At 42.8% G+C, this 24,689-nt stretch overlaps 2 protein-coding genes across 10 annotated transcripts in view; one reads left to right on the top strand and one right to left on the bottom strand.

Annotated features, from left to right (window-relative positions):
- PDE8B (phosphodiesterase 8B) overlaps window positions 1-12,430 on the top strand; it is a 342,584-nt gene extending 330,154 nt beyond the window's left edge. For both annotated transcript variants that reach the window (XM_040622155.1, XM_040622156.1), the window contains 7 exons: window positions 71-206; window positions 1,080-1,278; window positions 3,585-3,802; window positions 5,424-5,544; window positions 7,639-7,806; window positions 9,969-10,098; window positions 10,670-12,430. In XM_040622155.1, coding sequence (XP_040478089.1) covers window positions 71-206; window positions 1,080-1,278; window positions 3,585-3,802; window positions 5,424-5,544; window positions 7,639-7,806; window positions 9,969-10,098; window positions 10,670-10,779 — 1,082 coding nt within the window. In that variant the 3' untranslated portion in view covers window positions 10,780-12,430. The remainder of the gene's footprint in view (window positions 1-70; window positions 207-1,079; window positions 1,279-3,584; window positions 3,803-5,423; window positions 5,545-7,638; window positions 7,807-9,968; window positions 10,099-10,669) is intronic.
- The window catches only part of WDR41 (WD repeat domain 41), a 73,791-nt gene that overhangs the window by 13,627 nt on the left and 35,475 nt on the right, over window positions 1-24,689 (bottom strand). For 2 of the 8 annotated variants that reach the window (XM_008691268.2, XM_008691266.2), the window contains 5 exons: window positions 22,852-23,036; window positions 19,626-19,747; window positions 18,596-18,696; window positions 17,690-17,823; window positions 15,037-15,251 (listed from right to left, as the gene is read on the bottom strand). In XM_008691268.2, coding sequence (XP_008689490.1) covers window positions 15,099-15,251; window positions 17,690-17,823; window positions 18,596-18,696; window positions 19,626-19,747; window positions 22,852-23,036 — 695 coding nt within the window. In that variant the 3' untranslated portion in view covers window positions 15,037-15,098. Of the gene's footprint in view, window positions 1-439; window positions 686-9,448; window positions 9,641-13,576; window positions 13,687-15,036; window positions 15,252-17,689; window positions 17,824-18,595; window positions 18,697-18,716; window positions 18,806-19,625; window positions 19,748-22,851; window positions 23,037-24,689 lie in introns of those variants that run through there. The other 6 variants (XR_568796.2, XR_568795.2, XR_005832465.1 and 3 more) reach the window with 6 other exon arrangements.

Here is a 24,689-nt window from a genome sequence, read left to right as displayed (position 1 = left end):
ATGACAGATGCTCAGGGGCACTCAAGATTCTGCAATTAACCAGCCTCCCCAACCCCGTCTGTTTGCTCAGATGTGCACCAGAGTCACAGTCACCTTGCGATGCCAATAACCATCAACGATGTCCCCCCTTGTATCGCTCAATTACTTGATAATGAGGAAAGTTGGGAGTTCAACATCTTTGAATTGGAAGCTGTTACACATAAAAGGTATGTGGCTTCTCTGGCTGCAGGTGGGGAAAGATTGATGGCCACGCTCAAGACTTTCACATCTGGAAACTTTGAGGGAGACGTGAGTTCTTGCCACAAGAAACTTCACAGGTTCTACCTGTCATGCCATGCTGGAATGTCGAACAAGCAGAGACTGTGGGCCCTGAGTGAGCTCCTTTATGGAGACAGAGTGGGTAAGATGTGGGATTAGCCTGGTGATGACCGAGGATGAGGACTTATCACGTGTCCTTTTCAGATTTATCCAGGTCATTCCTTTGTGCTAGTGACCCAAGAGTTCCAGGTACTCTCAGCCCCAAACTGTTGAAGTTCCACGTTACAAAATGAGTTTGAGAGCACCACAGACTGGACTTTGGATCTGTCCGGGAGGCAGGGAAAGATTGATTAACTCAGACGTCTTCTATAGTAGAAGGCGGCTTTCTCCTGGGGCTGTTGGTGTATGGGACGTGAGTGCTTCTCACCTGTACAGAAGTAACATGACTGTAAATGATAGCACTTTGCAGAGACCATTGTCCTTAGACTCAGTAGATGCAAAGGACGTGCAGAGCTTATGTGGAAGTAGAGATGGAGAGAGACTATCCGGGATCTATCTTGGCTGGCCTTCACTGAAGGCCGTACGACTTAAAGACAATCTAGAAATTGTATGTACTGATCGCCAGGAGGCACCTAGTTATAAAGAAATGACCGATGAGATGTCCTATCCCCTTCTAATTTGGGGAGGGGATATCTTTATGCCCTCATGCATGTGAAGTAAAACAGCTCAAGAAAAATGTCTCTATTCCCCAGTGTCATCAAAGAAAGCAGTCTCTAGACCAGTGAACACAATGAATCAGGGTTTGTTTTCCTGTTTTCCAGGCCATTGGTTTACCTGGGCTTAAAGGTATTTTCTCGGTTTGGAGTATGTGAATTTTTACACTGCTCTGAAACTACTCTTCGGGCCTGGCTCCAAGTGATTGAAGCCAACTACCACTCCTCCAATGCCTACCATAACTCCACCCATGCCGCCGATGTCCTGCACGCCACTGCTTTCTTCCTTGGAAAGGAACGAGTGAAGGTACATCCAAGAGCTCAATCTTACTAAATATATGAGGCAAATAGCTCATTGATTTATATATATAAACTGCAACCAATCTGACAGTTTTGAGTTATCAGATTAACTGGTCATGTTGGTGGTGTAAAGACAGGGCCTTTTCCCTCCCCCAGATGCCTAAAGTAATTATTGATGTCACTGCAGAGACTCCTTTGCATGCCTGGTCGATTCATGAACCCATTCTCCAAGTATTCACAAGGAGCCCTTTGTTGAGGGATGGAGGACAGAACTTAATTATTACAGCAAATGGTTACTCGGTCTAGAGGTTACATTTTAGGATCCGAATTTGGCCAGTGGCGTATTATAATCCAGACAGTAATGAGCCATCCCACATTTTACTGATCATATATATTTATGTGTGTGTGTGTGTTGTGTAGGTGTGAATGTGTGTATCATATATTGATGACTTACAGAATTCTGAGAGAGTTCCATGTCCCTTAATCTTACTTAGACGTCAGTAGTGTCATGTACAGGTGCTGATTTATAGGACAGCCCTATGCACACCCCACATACAGCTGGCAAGAGCTCCCCTTCTCCCCTCCTTCCCAACTACCCTCACTTGCACAGTGAAGCTTATAATTCTTTTGTTACAATTAGAACTGAAGCTTGAAACGTAGATGCCCCTGGGAGAATTGCTATTTAGAGACTGAAATTCATATCAATCTGCAATGGCCTGACATGAGATCATTTCCTTATTCTGAAGACCCTGGGTACACAGAAGAGTGGCAGTGGGTCAGCTATAGGGGGAGCAAAAATGGCACCAAAATGGGGAGAGTTTGCCAAAGCTGATCTTGGTATTCACTTCAATCATCAACAAAGTAAGGAATGTGGTCCAAGAGTGATGCTTTTGAAGATCTTTATCACCTACGGTTAAAAAAGGTGACATGAGCCTATGTTTGTATAGCCCTTTCTTGGAGGAGCCATGGCACCTCCAGATCCCTCCTCCAGGCTCTCGGTCCTCCACGATACGGTGCGTGAGACACAGCACTGCCGAGGCCACACCCTGCCAGTGGAGGATAAGACCTGCAGCATTAATGCCAAGACCAAAGAATGGCAGCCCCTGCAGCCTAGAGTAGGAGATGAACCTCACTTAAGCAGAACCACTCTAGAAAAAGAGAGATTAAATGCTTGATAAGTCAGGGAGTTCTCGGTCACTTTATCATCTCTTACTCTCCTTCCCCTAAGAATTTTTCTTTAAACTGTGAGTTCTGCTAGCGTCTTCAAAATCTGAATGAATTTCTCAAATAGCAAAAGAAACAAGGCTAAGACTTTAATACACTTCAAATTCAAAAGACATATTCTAATTCTGACAGTCTTGCCAGAGAATCAGAAAATGTAGAACTGCAAGAAACCTTGGAGAATTGGGCTGGAAGGGGGGCTTTTGAGCTCAGAGATTTAGTTACTTTTACTTCTCTGTGTGTGTGTGTGGTTTGTGCCGTGCCCAGTAAACTGTCAACTCCATCAGTGCGGAAAGCACGCCAGTGTGGTTCATCAGTGTAGTGCCAGCACTCGACTAGCTGGAACCCAGTAAGTCCACACTCAATGATTACTGAACGATCTCTTACATGCTAGTAGCCCTTTAATAACCTCCTAAAACCATAATCTGAGAAAACAGCTGTATGCCCTTACGCTCTGGTTTGTGTTCTCAGATTACGTAACAAGAGCTCACGAAAGGTCTCCCTTTGCCTTTGCCATCTGCTAGCCTAGAGCTGAATTTTGTTTTTAACTGCAAGAGCTGCCTTAACCTTAGTTGTCCTGGGAAAATTCTTTCTCTTATCCTTGATTCTCTTGTTCTGCTTGGCGCTAATCCTTTAACCTTTGTATGAAGAGTTTTGATGTATTTGTGCTATTTACTGCCATTCTCTCACTCTTCCTGTAAGCAAGCAGATAAAATAATACTTGTGATCACAGGCCGCTCTATGCTGTCTCCGCTCATAGAAAAGTGTCATAGCAATACCACAGGGCAAGCATTTGAAAAAGCCTGTTTGGCTTCTTCCTGCAAAGAACTGGAGTGAATGGGTGCTGGGAAGAGAACGTAGGCATCCGTTGTAATGTACCTGTCACGTATCACAGCTCAGATTTCTGTTTCCCTGCGCTAGGCTGCGGAGTGTCTGATGTATCCTAGGTGGCCCCTCAACTTCTAGGGAACCAGAGAAGGCTCATCAGGCTAAGAAAATATTCTGATAATCCCATCCCTCCCGAGGGACAGATGAGTGTAGGTCTCTGACATCCGGTGGATAACATTCCACCTTCCCTCCCCGCGGCCCCAGGGAAGCCTCGATCAGCTGGATGAGGTGGCAGCGCTGATTGCCGCCACAGTCCACGATGTGGATCACCCGGGGAGGACCAACTCGTTCCTGTGCAACGCAGGCAGTGAACTGGCTGTGCTCTATAACGACACTGCTGTCTTGGAGAGTCACCACACCGCCCTGGCTTTCCAGCTCACAGTCAAGGACAGCAAATGCAACATTTTCAAGAATATCGACAGGTTTGTTGCGCTTGGGTTCTTACGCTCAGCTTTGTGAAGTGTAAGTGGGAAATTCCATTTTCCCTAACTTCTCCAAGTACTTAGCTGCTTCGTGGGGTAAGGAAAAGGAGATATATCAATAGTTGGACCATTGTATCAGACAATAAAATACTCATCTTGCCCTTATAAGCTTACCTGTACTTTTCAGACTTTTATCTTTGACTTTCTTTTTATTTTTTTAAAGATTATTTATTTATTTATTTCACAGCCAGCGAGAGAGGGAGCACAAGCAGGGGGAGTGGGAGAGGAAGAAGCAGGCTCCCATCGGAGGAGCCTGATGTGGGGCTCGATCCCAGAATGCCGGGATCACGCCCTGAGCCGAAGGCAGACGCTTAACCACTGTGCCACCCAGGCGCCCCTATCTTTCTGACTTTCATTTGGTTTTCAGTGGGTTCATGGGCACATTTCACATAACCACAAAATACTTACACATGTTGACTGTCTTACTAGTAAGTGCAACAGATATTTTTACCCTCCCAGGAGGACATCCCACCTTTTGTATAACTCAAGGAAAATGCATCCTTCCTCATCTTTCCCCAGTTCAATGTTTGCCACTTAAAAACCTAACTCATGAGGAGATAGTGTTGTTCTACAGGTCCCAGCAGAGTTGTCAGAGCCCAAAAGGTTGGGCAGGTTTCCCCCTTCCTGGCTGTTGTGCTCCGGTCTGGGCAGAGTGGGCCGGCTGGGAACAGACAGGAGCAATTCCTGTTGGCTGCCCTAACCCTGCAGTCAGGCTACGGCTGCTTCCCACAAAGCAGCAGCCAGGCTGGAGAGCAGACTTCTCCAGGGGCAAGTATACACAGAGCGGAGCTCACTCTGGCGTCAGGGACCATGCCTCAACATGAACCTAACACTTCGGTTTCCAGAAACCTGAGAAAACATGGAGACCAGTTAGTCCACCTTCAGGAAGTTTCATCAGTGTCAAGGACTGTTTTTAGAACTTTAACTGGAAGAATTTTCTCTAAGAGCAATTTTACTCAGCTCTCCGTTCTGGCTGCTGGAAGTTAGAAAAAGATTATAGGAACTGGAGAGTAATTTTGGGCAGGTTTATTGCTCCATGCATTACAACTTCTATCTAATTTAGAGAATTACTTATTCATGGGAAATCATTATTCCAATGCCATCATCTAAAGAAGTACTGACAATTCTCTGTAATAAAATCACCAGTGTCTGAGCCGACTGCAGTGGGGACAGTCATCAGGTTGCTGCGCCAGTCTGGCCGGGAAGGAACTTGTCATTTCCTCCCACCTCGCTGTTTTTATGTTGCCACGGGAAGGTAGAAGGAAACCACTTTGTAAAGTAAGTGCCAACTATGTGACATCTCTCCCTCACACACACACACACACACACACACACACACGTCCTACAAGGAAGGGTCAGCTGCACTGGGGACAATGGAATGGCATGGAGTCCCGGCTTACCGGGAAGAGGAGCAGGTAAACTGCTTTATGATCTGCACTCCTTTCTCAACTCCGTGCTCCCAGCTTCCACCCACACTGTGGAAGTGTGGTGAAATGGTGGCAGAACAGTTCTGATTCTGGACCTGATATGAACAAGGCTCTATGTCTTCTGGTTATTTTAGGAACCATTATCGGACACTGCGCCAGGCTATTATTGACATGGTGTTAGCAACGGAGATGACCAAACACTTTGAACATGTGAACAAATTTGTGAACAGCATCAATAAGCCAATGGCAGCTGAGGTAAGCATTTCCTCCGAAATAAGATACATCAGAGTATTATTTCCATTAGAGGCTACTCTGGCCTCAACGCACTTTCTCTTTGTCCTGAATACAAGGTAGTTATCTGTTCAGAGTTGGTAAAGAAGGGCTGGAAATACTGGCCACAGTGTCCACAGTTATCCTGAGCTCCTTGGGAGAAAGGTCCTGAAATAAGGCCCATGGTGACAGGAGGAGGTAGGCCCAAAGAATGAGAGAGGCCTGCAGACAGCAGAGGCTAGCCTAAATGGTGGTATTTTAGAGGATCCAAAGCCCTAATTCTCTGTCATCTGAGACCTCAAAAGCGGCTAGTTTAAGAGAGACAAATCAAGAAACACTCTTAACTACAGGGCACGAACTGGTGGTGGGCAGAGGGGATGTGGGTGGAGGGAAGGGAGAATAGGGAAGGGGGATAAAAGAGCAACGTATACAACTGTTTGTTTCGGGTGTATAATATAGTGATTCAACACTGTCTACTAACTATACTGGAATTAGAATAACTCAAATCAATAAATACAATAGAAGCTGAAATTTAATATTAGGGGGAAAAGTGGATGTTTTAAAGAACTACATTGCTGCTGACTTGCATTAAAAACATCAGTACCTAAAGACTCCAGAGTGCAATGGTGAGTGCTAGCTGAAAACAAAACACTTGTCATTTTTCCTTTTCAAAATTTACTGATACACCCTAGTCCTGCCTTAAGGCCCTCCAAACTTGGGTTTTAGAAACATGCACAGAAGGTTCACGTCTCTATTGTTTAAAGTGGTATCAACTGACCTCCGAAACCATGAAGCTGCTCCAGCCGTGTGAAATCAGGAAAGCCTTCTGCTCATTTCCATTGAGAAGAGGTTGCATGTGTAGCTGGATGATGAATGGCTGTCTTAAAAGTAATGTGATCAGTAAGGAGACTGTGTAGGACCCACCACATGACCAGCGTAGCTGGAGGGACAGTGTCCACCTCACCTGGTCTACTTCATCCCCCAACGGTCCCACAGCGTAATGCCAGGGCCCTCTCTTTCCAGGGACTGACTTTGGGGGTAAGGATCTGGGGAATCAGGAGGGAAAATTTATACAGAATTTAGAGTTGAGGAAAGTCACCCATCAAAATAAGCTCCCAACTCTGTGTCAAGATTTATTATTTATCAGTGTCTACTGTAAGCAGTATCAAAAGAATAACCCTCAGAACTTAATTTTCTGTCCACTGATGGTTTAATAGATAGGTCTAGTCTCAAAACAAAAACTCTTAAAATGTCACACAGTTTTGCAGCTTGCAGAGCTCTGGAAATCTCAAACAATTTGATGTGTTTGCAAGCAGAAACTAGCAGTCTTCCAGGTTTTGTGCCATTGGCCTGTCACTGCATTTATGTAAGCCTCCTCACAGAGCTGGCCACTTGGCTCAGGACCCCTGACATCCATCACTAGGTCTGTACTCCTGTGCAACTGGCCTTTGTAAACATGACTGAATACACCCAATCCTGCCCTGGGCCACTTTCTGCTCCGAGTCCCCCCACCCCGCCCCAGAATGTTCACGGCTCATGACTCGCCACCACTCAGAACAGCAGCCTGGAAAGCATGAGTGGACGGATGCTTTAAGAGAAAGAAAGCAGGAAGGGGTGGGACAGAAGGTCATAGGAGAGGGAGATGGCAGGCATAAGAAGTAGATAAAGAAATGATTGAAGGGTCATATGTATGTGTTCTTTCCTATCTTTAACATATTTTTTTAAACCTGGAAGTTGTTTTTACACATCCTGATAAAATTGGGAGAAACCCCTCCTTTAAAACGACATACCAAACTACTAAAAACAAAACCAAACCCTGCTTGTAACAATCACCTCTGGGGAAGAGGATGGCAGCAAAGGACTGGATGAATGGCGATAGGGAGTTTGATGTTTTAACTGCTTTTGTCTTGACTGAGGTTATTTTAGTACGAGGAGAGGTCAGTGTATTATATATGGAATTAAGGGTGGGAAAACTTGAGTCCCAGTCAGGTCTAAATGAGCCTGGGTGCTGACCATCTGATGTCAGGTCACTGTGGTCATAACATCATTTTAACCCTCATATGACCATCTGTTTTCCAGAGCGAGGGCAGCGACTGTGAATGCAACCCTACTGGGAAGAACTTTCCGGAAAACCAAATCCTGATCAAACGTATGATGATAAAGTGTGCTGATGTAGCCAACCCATGTCGCCCCCTGGACCTGTGCATCGAATGGGCTGGGAGGATCTCGGAGGAGTACTTTGCACAGGTACACTGCCTCTCTAGGGAAGCTCTACTTCTCTTCTGGAAATGGCTCCAGGTCATGGAACTCTGCAGATTTTCCAGTTGAGTAGCCATCCATTAGTAAATGAATCCTCCCTGGAAAGAAATGGCTCACCCGGCCAGAAGTAGACTTCTGGTTCCTTCAAGAGTGACTGATGTGACTGGTCACTGACCAAAGTCATTCTGGGGGAAAGGGGATAAACTGAGCCTTTGGAAGTATCTTTTCAGCATGAAAATGTTAGATCCTGAACTTCCACAAAAACTGGGCTACCATCCACTCACTTACCAGGTCGTCTCTCCACTGAGCCCTGTGGGGACACAGATAGGAGCAAGACACACTCCCACGCATGGGCAGCTCACAAACAGGAGGGGAGAGATGTAGACATGGATAGGTCCACACATCACTAAAGGAGGTATGCTAAGTGCTGAGTTCAAACAGATATGTTTCCTAGATGATTTAAAAGGAGCTTTGAGGGAACTGGTATTAAAGTTGCGTTTTTGTTTTTTGAGAAGATTTAGATATATGGAAACAGGAAAGGACTTTTGGAAGAGAAAGTATCACGTGTAAAATTAGTAAGGAAGAAAAACAGAATTTTTATAGAAGGAGAGTAGCAAGACGTAGTTCACTTTGCCAGGGTGAAGGAATTGAAGGAAAAAAATCCAGAAATTAGTAGACCGCAAGATGCCTTTTGAAATCTAGGCCTACTTCCAGGGAAGAGGCTCTGAGGACTGAGGTGCGTGTGTGTGTCACAGAAACGGAAACACACAGCCACAAGTCCTGCACTGTGGGAGGGCCGCTATGGTGGAGTGTACCAGGAAGGCCGGATAAAGAATGGCTCGTCATGTCCCAAAGGGCTAGACGGGGGGCGGGCGGTGACTAGGTAAGTCCTAAGTAAGTTAACTGCAGCTTTCAAGGCCAGGAAGAGGAGCTCCGAAATTGAAGAAAAGTAGGACAGGCAGTTCTGAGCTTGCCGGAGAGAAGGGGGTAAGAGTAAAAAACCCAAACTACTCCTTGAACAGTGGACATTTTAAAGATGCCTCATCGATTAACCTGAAATGAGCAAGCTGAGCCGAAAGCTGGTAGGAGGCCATTAATGGGCCTCCCAGGATCCACAGAGAGGGCTTAAAACCCTACTCCTAATTATTCTCTAAGTATGGGAATGGGAGAGAAGCACTTTTAAGTTATTTAATGTAAGTTCCTCGTTCAGGTGTCCTTCTCCCTAAAAGGAATGTACTGATGTTCACAAGCATTGTGGCCTAACAATCTAAAGTTAGACACGAGGCCTCTCCTCAAGCTGGCCTCTGGTTCAGCACATCACCCGGAAAAGGAGGATCTTAATATTCAGCTCAGGACACGACGGCCTTACACAAACATACACGCTCATGTATAAATACTCAGACTGACACACTACCTGAGAGAGCCACATGACAGGTACCCAAACCTGAACAATCACAGTCTGCCAGTTTCTCAAGTAAAAGTAGTGTGCCGTCACAAAGAGGCTGGTGCGGCTCAACTGCAGAAATGCTTTTCCTCAAGACAACCGAATTATGCTGTGGTCCGCAGTGTAAGGGCTTTATGTGTACTTCCCATTTTATCAAAACACGGAATTTTAAAAGGACACATACTCGAAGGTCAAAATTATTTATTAAGTTTAACAATTTCTACTGCTTCAATGAGGATATTCGTAAGTAAACTTGGCTTTTTAAACTTCAGGCTCATGGCAGTCAAGACTACGGTGACTCCTGGTACAGTTTGGTGCCAGTGTCTGGATTCATGCTGAGGCATAAGTACTTCACCCACCATCGCTTCTGCACCCTCACTGTAAATGGCAGTATTACCAGTGTCAGTACTTAGTGGTACTACTAGGACTTTGGAAACAGATCGCCGGCAAGGGGGTAAGAACCCTGAGATCAGTGCCTCAGGAGGGGCTCTGGTATAGCACAAGAGCCTTCCGAGTCAGCAGACCTGACTTGAGTCACCCCAGCCCGTCAGGTGGTTGACTTACGTAAGCCTCAGGAGCTTACTGAACCTGTCTTCGTACCTACAGTTACATGAGGACCCATTTCCTGAGTTGTTCTGAGAAATGAGATGCCACTGTGACAGCTCCTCGTGTGCCCCACCCCTCTGTGTGTTCTCATTTCTTGTAGACTGATGAAGAGAAGAGACAGGGGCTCCCTGTGGTGATGCCAGTGTTTGACCGGAATACCTGCAGCATCCCCAAATCCCAAATCTCCTTCATTGACTACTTCATAACAGACATGTTTGATGCTTGGGATGGTAAGGGAGCTGGTGTTTTGTCACCCCCCACAGAATACTTTGTTATACTTTATGATGATAACCCACAGTGACACAGGTTGGGCCCGAAGGTGTAAGTGAAACGTTACTTTTGGTTGTGTGTGTGTGTGTGTGAGAAAAGCTAGCTGTGGGCTGGCAGTAGCCAGGTAGGGAGGGGCACGTGTGTACTTTCTGCAGAGAACCTTCTGTACAGAAAACTCAACGGATGCTTGACAACTGCAGCAACAAGTCTTAACCTCTGGGAAGCATAGGTTTCCACAGCCTGCAGCAGGTTTAGCCTGTCACTGGAGGAAATTCAAGAAAGAACACCAACAAAATCTTCGAATCAGAGTAGACTGAATACATTTTGTAATCTTGCTGCTAAGCGACTTTTCAATTTTTAAATAGATGGTCCTGTTTGTATTTCAGAAACTAGTATCAGTAACTTACCTTCTCATGCTAGTATGTGCACTAGGGTACCTCTCTTCCACTTCTGAACCCCACTCTGTCCCAAGAGCCCCGGTCTTACACACGTTCCGGCCACCTAACGTGTGATTCTTTGCTGTCCTTGCAGCCTTTGCCCATCTGCCAGCCCTGATGCAACATTTGGCTGATAACTACAAACACTGGAAGACATTAGATGACCTCAAGTGCAAAAGTCTGAGGCTTCCATCTGACAGCTAAAGCCAAGACAGAGAAGGGGACCTCGTGATCTGCGAAGGGCACTGTGAATCCAGTCATGTAAATAAGAGGCATTCCTTTCTAGTGACAAGGACAGGTGTAGATTAAGGAGCTGGTGTTTAATACTGGACTTGGAATCATTCAAGTCCCCAAACTGCATTTTTAGAGTTACATTCCATGAAGAAAAACACATGTTCTTTTGAACACTTAGTGACAGAACAAACACATGGCAAAATCCTTTGTCCTGTTGTCATCCTGTGTGTCCTCATCAAACCATAGAGCTCATTTACTCTAACTAGCAGGACACAAGCAGCAAAGACCTGGTGCCTGTCAGCCCATCTTGCTGGATGACAAAGTAGCTTAGCGTGCCGCTCGTCTCGTACCATAAAAGTCCCTGTCACTGTTTGTTTAGCTTGACTATTTTCCTCAAGAGTCTCAGTCTGAAGGGTTCATAATACCTAAGGAAAAAAAACGAGCAAAACAACTAGGACCAAATTACTGATAAACTAGTTAGTTTTACCACCTCGATGGCTAAGCAGTTCCTTTGCTCAGTGGTGTGACACCCAAGGTAGCCCACAGCCTCGGCCCGTGCCTGCCATAGACTGGCGGCAGCAGCCCTCTTTCCCAGAAAAGGAATTCATCTTAACAGAAAGCCCTTCATGATGGGGACGGGACTGACACCTTGCCTGGGGGGAATCCAAGAGCTTCCCTTCCTTCTGGTTTACAGAGGCAGTCACAAGGCATTACAGTGAGTACATAAAAGCCATTAAATTTGAATGCCCTTGGATAAGCTTTTTTTAAAGAAAATTTATATACATTTGCTGTTTAAAATTTTTATTAAAGCACTCTAAATTTACTGGGTGTAAGTCCGTGGGGTAGGTTGTGCAGTGTACCATCTATACGTACATATTTGGGGAGGGACGGGGAAGTTCCAAGGTTCAGATGTTTTTAACCTATCTATATTTGAGACCTTGCCATTTTGCTTTAATGATGTAAAAAAGACAAGACTGCAAGATGTGTAAATAGATCAGAAAATAGGCGTAAGGAGAAGCAGTAAATACTATTTTATGCTCTTAACTGTATGCTAAAAGCTTCTAAAGCACAAGTGCATATTTTTATACAGCTCTTTTGAAAACTTTCTGTGATCTACATAAAGTCAGACTTGAGATTTTCCTTTCTCTTTTACCAAACCCTTCTCTATGTATTGTAAATATCAAAGTACCTTCGTTTTCCTTTTCAAATCCTCTGTACTCCATGCTGCATTTTTAAGAGGTATAAACAGAGGCTGAATTAGTTGAATAGTACTTTTTTCAAATGAAAATTGGAATGCAGAACACTTGAAATCAGTATATGGGAAGGAGAAAATGACTTATCACTACATAATGTGCCAATGTTTTTTTCTATGTTTTGTACCAAAAAATGAAATCATATATGACAATTCCATGCAAAGAAATGTATCTAAATTATTTTTGCTAGAAAGGCGAATGTGCTTGGTCAGGACAGCAGCTAGCTTTGTGTTGTAATGCTGCATTATGTAAATGTGACGAAAATGTTTTTGTGAAGTACTTGTAACTAAATTCCTACAGCCATTTTTCATTCCCAACAGCTGTTTTTATTTTATCCCTTTGGCCTAAACTTTTCATTTCAAAATTTCGCTCTAGTGTCCTTTATTTCATGAGTCACACACTTCATTTTCAGACACATTAAATTCAGGATGTCAAAATCCCATTTTAAATAACTTGCCTAGGCTTCAGAAGCTTGCCCGAGACAAGGACAAGCTTTACCTCGCCGTGTCGCTTTCAGTTCCATTCGGTAAGTAACATTTATCAGATGTCTGACATTTTCTGTAGGAATGTTACAGCTTATTCCTTGTAATGTCAAATTAATTTCATAAGAACTTAAAGGCTTTAAGACTGCCAGGTACCAAAGCTTTAGCACGGCTATGATCTTAATCAGTGTGTAATTCTCTGAATTGCTAACTATTGCATTCTTCCATAGTCTTTCTGAAGGTATAAACTACTAGAGACCCCTATTAATTCAGAGAATGCTATCTAATAGAGGTGGAAGTCACATCAGGACTACTACTTAACTAGAAGTTAGTTATAAGGTCATTCTTGTACAGGTAACAATGTTTTAAGTTTTACTTCCAATTTTAGATTTTAAAATTTGCTTCCTCAGTCAGGGCTGGTTAGTCTTGGAAGCAAAGAACAAGCCTCAGGCTGAGAAAGGAATGACACGGTGCCCCTGCAATTCAGGCTCTTGCTTGTATTAGGTGAAGACAGCCAGAGAGGGAGGGAAGAGGGGATTTGTAAATAAAAATGACAAGGCCCACTACGTAGTGTTACTTTTGGTGCTTCCAGTTCAACCTCTAGCAGGAGTCTGCATACAACGCCTGAGCCCTCTTAGAATCTCCCAGCTTTCTGAGTTGTTGGGGGCGTCCCTCCAGACAGATACGAGGATTGATGGTGGTACTTACAGTACTTGTTGCTCCCAAAACTCACCTCTGGGCTCTGTCACTCCGTGGGGACAGAGTACTACGTGCAAATACTAACCCAAAACTATTAGGAAATAAGGCGGTTAAAAATCTATGAATTCCTTATATAAGTCATAGAAGAGGTCTCCTACAACTCAAGAAAACTACTTGAAAAACTCAAAAGACCTCCTGTAAAATGAAAAAGCTGGCTAACGTCCGGCTAGCGAGGAAAATGTTAAAGCCTGACAGTGACTGCGATGCCTAACTGACGTGCTCAACCATCTGACGCACTAAGGCCGGGGAAGAGGGCGGACCGCAAGGCCTTACCTTCCTGGGCCTCAGTCTCCTCACTCCTAACATGAGGGCATCAGTCTGGCGTAGATGACCTCAGCTCTTCCAGTCTGGAGGTAGTTGTGGAAGCAATGGTCAAAGGTAAACTAGTAAGAACAACGATTCACAAAGATTCTGTTACAGACGAGTGGGCTAACAGTGCGTCGGCAGAGTGCAAAGGAGAAGAATCCGTTCTCCGACCGCGTACTAGGATTCTGTGATCAGCACTTCAAGAATAACTCAATTATCTCCACTTTCTTAATTTCTATTCTTTCATACCAAAGGGGAGAAAGAGGATCCTGTTCTACAGCTGGTGGGGTGATTGATAAAGAGGATTAAATCTGAGTGGTCACTGCAAGTAACTACAAGTGAAGCCTTCCTCAAGTACTTCCTATTGGAGGAATGGCGGGATCAATCAGGCACTTGGGAAACACTGCACCTCTTTACTGACCTAGCTCTCATCCCCGGCAGACGTAAGGGCTAAGTGCTGGTCCAGTCCCAATCTAGTGAATAGCTACTCGGCCAATTCACATGGGGGAAAGAAAATACACCCTGGTAAGATTCCTACCGATCTGAGTTTACAGAAATTACAGCAGCTAAACTAAAACAAAACAAAAGGACTTAAATTACTTGGCATGACCAACAGAAAAAGTTGAACAGTGCGAGACTCAAGTTTGCTCACAGAACGTTCTTAATTGGTTTCTAAGGACCAGCGAATCTGTAGGAGGTAGGATATATTTATCACACAGATTCTTAATCTAACGGGGTCTAAGGAAAACCAAAGAACAAAAAAACTTCTAATGAATGCCACAGTTTTGCTGTTCTATTTCCACCTCCTCACAGGGTCTAGGTTCACACAAAGCGGATCAAACCCAGCATAAAACAAGCAGCTCCTGGAGGTCTCGAGATCTGCTACATCCTACCTGTTATTCAGTGGATTTTTCATTTTTTCTTAAAAGTAGGCCCGTTAAATTTTTACAACAGGTATAGTTAAAAAAAAATACTCATTTTGAGAATAAAGGCAGGTACTTCAAAATTCACAAAGGTAACTTTAAAAAATTTTCGTGATAAGAATGTAATTATTAGAGGCAATGAAATTAGATTGAGCACTTCTCTCGTTAAACATAAGTTCATACAATCTCTGGTATAGGATTTTTTTAAGTGTAATTTTTAAAAAATTTTCTATACGGACACTATGCTAAAATTCTTTATCATCATTATTTGTGCTCTGATGTGAATACTTTCTGAAAATTCACTGCTGAAATTAGACCCATCTCCGCAGTGGTTTCAGTTTACTGCTATGTGAAAAGCCAAACAAAAACTTACAATGTATACTTTGTACTAATACCAGAGAAACAACTTGCAATTCTTGATCTGGGGCTTGTGAGTTTGAGCCCCTCACTGGGTGTGGAGATTACTGAAACATGAACTCTTTAGAAAAAATAATGCACTACAAATTTGAGTATTACCCTATATTTGATGTTCGAGGTTCACGCACGTGTATTCCAAATTCCTTCAACTAGACGGCAAGATACAAGTCACCATCCTCTTCTAACTTTTGAAATAACTTTAAACTGCGCAATCCAGATTCTCTTTCTCCATTTTTCCACAAAATAATGAGATGGTCAGCAGAGCATGTCACTAGTCCATGATCTTCAAAGTACAAAAACATCTGTAAAGAAATTTACAGCTACTGATTATAGGAACTTCAAAGCGAAAAGGCGAGGCTAATACTAGACTAACGTGCTTGTTAAGATAGGTAACTAGCAAACTTACTTGAATCTGAATGTAAAACTCATTTTTCATGAGAAATTGTATAATGGTCTCACATTTATGACTAATAGCCTGTTTTAATAATCAGAACTATAACATCTATTTTCGTGAAGCACATGAATTCCTACAGCATCTTCTCAGTTTGACTAGAGTTCTTCAGGCATTCGCTTTAAGGGTAGGTCAGAAGTCCTGCCAGCACTTGATCGTTTATACCTCCCTCATTATTTATGGACAAATGGCTACCAGTAAATGACTAAATTCCAAATTCTGCAAGATAAACACTGGCTTGAGCTCTCTAATCCGTAAGCATTTACAGAATCCCCATCTATATATGCTCTGGTCCCTGCCATGAAGAAGGTTCTAGGTCAGCTGTGAAAACCATATCGTAGTTGAAACGAAGACTACGTAACCAGGTACTAAAAACTGCAGTTCACACTATGATTTGTCACCGAAAGAGAGGACCTAGATCAGTAACCACTGAAATAGTCACCTAAGCTTCAAAAACCTAAAACTTCCTCCCTGGTGGGAGGGAAGGGAAGGTCCTGCCTGGTGAAGAAAGAGGCTGGAAGAGAAGAATAAAGTGTTGTAAGAGGGCAGCAGAGCAAGAGTGAAACGAAGGAGAGAAATACAATATCAAAGAACAGAATGGGCGTTTTCTCTGAAGTAACAGTTTTGAACAAAGCAGGATAAGGCCTCGGCTGATGATCTGTAAGGGAAAAGGGGGAAAGAGGGGAGAAAAATACAGGTAACAAGGCTGGCTACAGAGTAAGGGTAAAAACATAAAAGGAATGAGGAAATTCAGGAGGTAGCATCTAAAAGGGAGCCAGGATTTTTCTCAAAGAAGCCAGAGATACTTAAAAAGAAAAGCTTCAATGTCAACACTTTCAGGAAAATTCCTCAGGCTTACCTTATGGCAAATATGCCACTTTGAAGGTTACCCCCACCCTTTATTTTTTTTTTTTTTTTAAGATTTTATTAATTTACTTGAGAGGGAGAAGCAGACTCCCTGCTGAGCAAGGAGCCTGATGTGGGACTCGATCCCAGGACCCTGAGATCATGACCTGAGCTGAAGTCAGATGCTTAACAGACTGAGCCACCCAGGTGCCCCTACCCCATCATTTAAAAACCTTCACTGGGTACCTACTATTTAAAAAACCGAAATTCCCCAGCCTTACATGCAAGCACATTCATAATCTGATGCAAAACCAGGCTTTATCTCCTACTAGTGTCTGTGCACAGACAACCGCTGCTCCAGCCACTACGCACGTACAATCTTCGCACTTCTACCACATTCTGTCCACAGCCCCAAACTACACCACAGCCACAAAAGCAAACAACTGGGCTACGTGTTAGAGGAAAGCAAAGATAAACAAGACCCAACATTAGGAACTTAGGGTCACAAGGCTATCTAATCCTCCCCAACCTTCTAATTCCTGAGCACTCTCGGTCTACAATCCTCTGGGCCTGTCCTTAGCCACTCAGGTTAACAACTTCTTTGGGCCGTATCCTTCCTCTCTATAAGATGCAGGAGGGCAAGGATTATATTACATGTTTCTTGGTAAACTCCAGTGTCTAGTATACTGCCTAAAACAGAGGAAATGACTGAGGAGTGCGGGGCTGCTACCCCTAAGCATAGATGCACATTCGCATGAAAAGTAACGTGCTCCTCCCTGGCTGTGAAACAGGGAAGAACAATTTAAGAAATTCATTACTTAGGGCTCTGCTTATACTATTACCAGTCCCAATCACCTCTTTGTCTTGATTGATCATATTCCTTTCATTATAGGCCATAGTGCATATAGCAAATATTAATGTATCTAGATTTCCGCAAGTGAGAACTGTATACATCTTACAATTCTCAACTAATATCTTCATATGTGCACAATAACCAAGACCCTAAGTCTTAGGAAAGCTAACAAAATATCCTTCAAAAGGAGGTAAAACCAGTGCTCTGTTCACAAGTGTGACAAAGGTCCCTGGAATTCGATTCTGCGAGGCTTTAACTCTACATAGATAACCCAACCCCCCACGCACCCTCTACTACTGGTAGGTACTCAACATGATTCACCTCGCCCGATTCTTGGCTGTCTCCATCTCATAAATAATGGTGACTGAGCCCATTTTTAGAAGCAACACATTCCTTGCTTCTTCACATCGTGTCTCTGTAAAGGGAGATCTTAACCGCACATACTATAACCTATGCACGTTTAGATTCAGCAAAAACATACAGGGAAAAAAACAAAAACCTATAGGTCTCTACGATACCAACGAATGAAGAGCGCTAAGATGCAAACGCAGGATTGCCCTAAACCGTTATATGCCTATTAAAAATAATACCTCCACGGATGAGGAGTGTCCAATCAAATCTCCAATAAGCTCCAATGAACATGGAGGGGCATTTTCTTGTTGCTTTTTAACAGGTTGGCTGGCTTGTTTGTTCACTCTTCCAAATCCCCACATGTTAAAAAAACCTAGAAAAACAATCATTTTGGTCATTTCCAAAATTACTGTGCTCCTTACTGAGAATATAAGATCAGAAAAACAGAAAACTTAAATACAAAGATGTTCTGTGTTTATTTTAGTCAAGGGCTAAGGGGTGGTATGAAGCACTAAGCTAGGGTTTTTGTACATCTGTTACTTCATTTTAACCACCAGGTTTGCTGCTTGTCTCTTTCACTGCCCCTACTCACCCACTGGTGAGGGTGTATTAACACGACAAAAAGGCACTGGGAATGAAAGAGGAGAGCAGTAAAAGGCCTGAATCTCAGTGTCCCCCCGCCCCAAAAGTCACAACACAGACCAAAAAAGGGTACAGGAAAAGTAACATGTGTATCCAGAAACAATATCCTAGCAGTTCACAGAACCGGAACAAACTCCAGAGGTACCAGCATCTGACTGCTTACGCAAAGGCTGCTAATGAACCAGGATTTTGTTTTTCAAACCAAACACCTGCAGGTCAAGAGATCATGAGATTAGGATATAAACACAAAAGTGTTTTTTTCCGTAAACTGAGTTCAATATTAATGCTTCAAGGCTGAAAGAACACTGTAACTTGATGTCTGATGGTACAAACCCTCTTTGTGTATCAAGCATTATGACAGACAATATAAAATGAATAATTACTTCAATGGGCCATTTGTTCAGATTACCAGAAAAGAGTTTCCCCTAAAACAATAAAACACGAGTTGACTTGAAGTGAAAAAAACAGGCAGTTCTATAGTAGAGCAATACTAAGATATGAACCTGAGATCCCAATTCGCAGAGGCTTCGTGTACACGTGCCTATTTGGAGCATACTGGACATGATTCTTGTGGCTGCACGTAACTGCCGACCTTCTGCCTTTCCTGTGAGAAAAGACACATACCTGTTGGTACAGGTTCAGCGGCAAGCTGCTGTTTTTCTCTTAACTCCCAAATGCGTACACTGCCATCTTCTGAGCATGAGATTAACTGCCTGTCAGAAGAGAAAATCAGCGATAAAAAGAGAGTGCACCATGGAGGGCCAATGCTAAATTTGCAGTGAAAGAAACCAGTGGAGCCCTCAACCGCTTCTCTTCAGCTCTGGGCAGGAGCAGATAAAAGTCACAGTTTAACGTGGCTTTACAATGCAAAGTAAAAGCAGTCCTCGGGAAGGGCACCCGTTATACTGTTAAACTGGCTCAAATGTGATAAATACTTCATCCCATTTTATAAAACCCATTTAGGAAAACAGCATGAATTACACTTTCACAATATCCTGACCCGTCCCCCCTTCCCTCCTCTCACTATATCTCTTCTCAGGGTGGCTCACGCTACAAGTATCCTGCATAGAAAACAGTATTCCCTTCCTGTAATTTCATCCCCAGAAACTCAGCAGGCAGTTGATCCTGACAGGAAAGCCCTTGCTCAGCAGCCTTACACAAGGAGATGACCATTTCTTCCTGGACATCAACTACCACAACAAAGAGATGAGTTTATGGAAAATATAAAAAGAAAAATGAGCACACAGTGCCCAAAAGTCTTTATCTTTTTAAATAAATATCAAATTTTAACATTATCTCTTCCTATAATAAAATTCAATGTAATTAATTTGAGCCCTGCTCCCTGTAAACGTTGTAACGTATTGCCACAATACGTCTCTTCCATTAGAGACAGCCGTGGGTAGTCTCCATTTCCCAAAAAACCTACCATGGCAAACCAGGGAGCCAGATAACTTTGCCACTTGAGAAACTACACTGGTGGTGCAGGGAAATGTGAGTTTCTTCATTTGTCATAGAACAGATGGGAACTCATACCTGTTTGGAAGTTTGGCAATATGCAGGACATTAGAGTCATGGGCGCTTTTCTGGCAAGCAATCACCCGCTTCATTTGAAGGTTATATACGTATAAACCCCTTCCGACTGCAGCAAATACGTTCTGGTTGGGGGAAAAGTTCAGAAATGGGCATAAAATTAGTACTTACCACTACACAGTATAACAGACTTCCAGCCCGGCTGTAACATCAGAAAGCCACTGTTACCTTCCCTATCCCTAGCTTTTAGTCCTAACTACCGTCCTGCCCCCTGAAGTACAAAGGAAAGCGCAGAGCATTTAAAATGTAGAAAGACACAACCACTACCCCCGAGGAAGTTCTGCATATTACGCCCCTCAGCACCACCCTCTTGCCTCACTGAAATATGACAGCTAGACAACTATATCTAGCAACCACGGCTGGCAGACGGGCCCTACAGCGGAAGCTAGGTTTTCATTCACATAACACTCTATCCTTGGGAAACGACTCAGTTTCTTCTGCCTGGACAATGTGAGCAAAATTACCTGCACTCCACACCGTCAAGCATGCAAGGACACAACAAGCATATGCTATAGGGGAACTATCATCTTAGGATCCTCTGAAGGATCTGCAAAAACATTTTCCAAGTGTATTATTAGAAGTACCTTTTTACTAAAACAACTTTAACCTTTTGAAGGTACTTTCACCAATATTTATCTTATTACAACCCCACAACATCTCATTAAGGTAGGGAAAGCAAGTACTATTGCCATTTTCCAGATAAGGAAGTTAAAATTTTAAAAGAAGATTGAAGTCACAGAGAAAGTTAAGACACAGAGCAGATACTAGAATCAAGGTTAGTTACTCCAGTCCCTCGCTCCTGCCTTACACCACACCACCTAGCTTCTGAAATTATTTTGCATTCCTAAGAATCATTCTCTTATGCAATAGGTACCCCAGTAAGGCAGCCCTTTCAAAAATTTCTACATTGCCTCTCTGTTTTATACCCAAAAAATCTTCTCATGCAGCCTCAAAGGCTACAAACCCAACTCAGACCTATAGTATTTGGGCCAAAGCATGCCCCTAAGGCTTATCAGAGTCTCAATCTGGAATGATCCCCTTGACCCTAGGGATTGGTACTCTGCATTTAGCAAGACGAACTGAGGACCAGTGTCAGGGACACTGATGAAACCTGGCCAACTTGCTAAAGTCTAGAGCCCTATAAGTAGCAATACAAATGCAAAGGAAACCCCAAAACTTGTACAAACCAAGAAATCTGTGTAGAGTTTAAATGATTTACCAAAGGTCACAAAGAAAATTATAAACACAACTAGAGAGTTAATGAGCTCTTGGGCAGCTATTACTCAACAGATTCACGGCATCAATCACCTATCATCAATAACCGATGGCCCCTTTGGGCACCTGGGTGGCTCAGTCGGTTAAGCGGCTGCCTTTGGCTCAGGTCATGATCCCAGGGTCCTGGGATGGAGCCCCACATCCCTGCTCAGCGGGAAGTCTGCTTCTCCCTCTCCCTCTGTTCCTCCCCTCAGCTCATGCTTACTCTTCTCTCAAGTAAATAAAATCTTAAAAAAAAAAAAAAAAAAAAGGCTCCCTGTAGAAAAAACAAACCTCCCAGAAAGAAGAAATACTAGGGAAAACTGAGTAATGCTTTATTAAGAATTTATAGCAGTTAATAAGCATTAATCAGAATTTTTGAGATTAAAAATACAAAATGAAAACACCTTAAACATTAATTTTTACAAACAGAAGAGCTATCAAATGAAAAAAATATACATAATTTTTAGGGCCACAACTCTTAGAAATGTAGTTTCCATGCTTATCATACATATTAATTTTTTTTTTTCCAAAATAAAGTGTGGATTTGAAGAAAAAATTTTTGGAGATGCCTGGGTGGCTCAGTTGGTTAGGCAGCTGACTCTAGTTTTCAGCTCACGTCATGATTTCAGCGTCCTGGGATTGGGCCCACATTGGGCTCCCCACTCGGCAAGGAGTCTGTTTCAGGATGCTCTCTCTCCCTCTGCTCCTCCCCTCCCCAAGCTTGCTCTATCTAAATAAATAAATCTTAAAAAAAAAAAAATCTTTGGGCATATTAGTATTGTTTTGCTTTTGTTTTCCAATAAGAGAGGTGCAAAGAAAACAAAAAATGGACCATGCTCTCCCCATCCAGAACACTATCAATGAGTTTTTAAAATAAAAATGACAACATGCAGAGCTGCCTGCCTGACTCAGGTGGAGAAGCATGTGACTCTTGATCTGGGGGGGGGGGGGTTGTGAGTTCAAGCCCCACACTGGGTGTTGAGATTATGTAAATAAATAAACTTAAAAAAAAACATGCATATGATTACAAAAGGTAAACAGTATAGAAAGGCACAAAATAAAGTGGAAAAAAAAAAGCCTCCCCCTTTTGTAACTCAAGGGTCACAACTCTTAAATATATGTCTTGTGATTACATTTAGAAAAGTAAGCCCTCTTTGCACACATTTTCTAAGCCAGTGAGGGCAAAAGAAGAAATGTACAGATCAGAGCCAACATTCAATAATCCGTTGGTACCAATCTCTCACTGTAAAAAAGATGTAAAGTGTTTCAACAGCATCACCACCAAGGTCTAAAGGAATGAATTTAGTAATTCTCACATAATCATCTTGCCCCAGGATGCTAGTACACTAAGAGAAAAACATTCCTAAAATTTTTAATTTCCTTTACCTCTGCAGGAAATGCACAAGCATGTCAAAAGGATCCTTTCCCAAAGTGGTTCTCAAAGCCCATTTTAAGCCCTATCCTCAAATCCTATGGGATTATTTAATCCAACCAAAAATTTCAACAGTGTTCTTAAATCTATGGACTATTTAATCACTTCCTTGCCTCACAGAGAGGAGCTAAGATTAAAATGCTTTTTTAATGCAAGTTACGCAATCTTTGAAAAATATCAGGACACTTTAAAGCACAACCTGATATATAATGTAATATTATTCAGCCATAAAAAAGAATGAAATTTTGTTATCTGCAACAACATGGATGGAACTAGAGTATATAATACTAAGCAAAATAATTCAGTCAGAGAAAGACAAACCAAGAAACAGACCCTTTTTTTTTAAAGCACAACCTGAACGTGGGGAATGATACCTTTCTATATCCAAGAGATTAAGTTTAAAAAAAAATAGAAACTGGGTTTACTAAAAAAGCCAAGTTTACAGGTATTTTCTCATTATTATTATTTTTTTTTTTTTACCTCTTCATCCCATGTGAAATGATGAATAGAAATGTCATTTGGTTTTTGGCAGAGTTTTATTTCTTGCTGGGTGTCCAGCTGTGGAGATGGGTCCCAGAAGTTGCATTCACAGGCCTGCACAGTCCAGTCCAGGATATCCCAGATGATCATTTCTCCAACATGGGAGCCAGTTACGAAACTCACATCTAGGCAGAGTTCATATTCGTCTCATCAGTTTTCATTTTATGTAGGCTAAAGGTAAAAAAGGAATGGACTGCCTAGTCGTAACGCTCTATAAAACAACAATATTTAGAATAGTGAGGTACCTAGACAAGCCAAACAGAAAGCTGCCTATATCGGAACATCGAGACAGAGAGAGACTCAAGTCTACTTGGTTATTTAGTATGTGATAATAGCAGTTCAATTCAGTGAGGAAAGAAATGCCTCACACTGGATTATTTAGTTAACTAACTAGAGAAGAGAAATAAAAGAACCTTACCTTGGATCATATACCGTTTAGAAAATGGACCCTTCTCCTGTGTCTCTCTTTTCCTGTCACACTACTACCATACTCACGACACTTGTAACACCAGATGTGTGTGGGCGTTTACCCACCAAGCAATTCTGCAACACCAGCTGAGTGTCCTACAATTTAACTCATTCTGACACTCTGCCTACAGGTAGCATCAGATGCCAACTGCAAGTCCAGGTTGTTCCCTGTGCTTCTGACCAATCAGCCGTAAGTCAGAGGTTCTCACAGCTCCCCCTCAGGTTCAATTAATTTACTAGAGCAGCTCCCAGACCTGAGGAAAACGGTTCCACCAGCTTATTACAAAAGGCTATGATAAAGGACAGAGAGGAGCATCCAGACGGAGGAGATGTGGAGGACAAGGTGTGTGGGAAGGGCTGGAGGGCTGTGGAGCTTCCGTGTCCTCTCCAAGTGTGCCACTCTCCCAGCACCCCCACCCCCCAGCACTGGGACTTTATGGAGGCTTCATCATGTAGGCACGATCAATTATTAACTCCATTTCCAGCCCCTCTCTGGACAATGAGGGGTGGAGCTAAAAATTCCAAGTTTTTAATCACCATTTGGTCTTTCTGGTGACCAGCTCCCATCCAGAAGCCCACTAAGAAACAATGGTCTCATTACAACAAAAGACACCCGGAAAATCCCAAGAGATTTAGGAGCTCTTATGTCAGGAAATATCAGACCAAATATTAGCACAAAATTTGCTCCTTGTGCTCTTATCACTTAGGAAATTACAGGGGTTTAGGAGCTCTGTGCCAGGAACTGGGAGCAAAGACCAATATATTTTTTCTATTATTTTACATATGCCAAAGTAAGTTTCAAATATATTAGAACATTAAAGGTGTTTAAAGGAGGGGCGCCAGGGTGGCTCTCTCGGTTAAGCATTTGACTCTTGGTTTCAACTCAGATCATGGTCTCACGGTTGTGAGCTGAGTCTGCTTGAGATTCTCTCTCCCTCTCCCTCCCTCCTTCCCCCCCCCGCCCCCCCCATTTGAGGGCAAGCTCGCTCCCTCTCTCTAAAATAAATAAAATCCTTTTTAAAAAGTGCTTAAAGGATGAAAAAAATAAAGGTAAACGCTTTTATAAATGTGGAGTGCTAAAATAAGCTATAAAGGAAGCAGGGTGGGGAAAGATACATGTGTAAATATCTGCTTAGCAAAAAATTACATTTAAATGACAAAAGGCTGGGAAACATTTGCAACTCAGGTGTCAAAATGGGTTTATTATACTTGATACATAAGGAACTCCTAGAAACCACTAGAAATAAGATAAATACTCCAGGAGAGAAAATGGGCAAAAGACCTGAACAGGCAAAACAAAAAATATAAAT

This window comes from Ursus maritimus, unplaced genomic scaffold (genome assembly GCF_017311325.1).
Source record: "Ursus maritimus isolate PB19 unplaced genomic scaffold, ASM1731132v1 scaffold_5, whole genome shotgun sequence".
Classification (NCBI taxonomy): Eukaryota; Metazoa; Chordata; class Mammalia; order Carnivora; family Ursidae; genus Ursus; species Ursus maritimus.
Note: the sequence above shows the minus strand (reverse complement) of the source record. Positions and strands in the feature narration are given on the sequence as shown.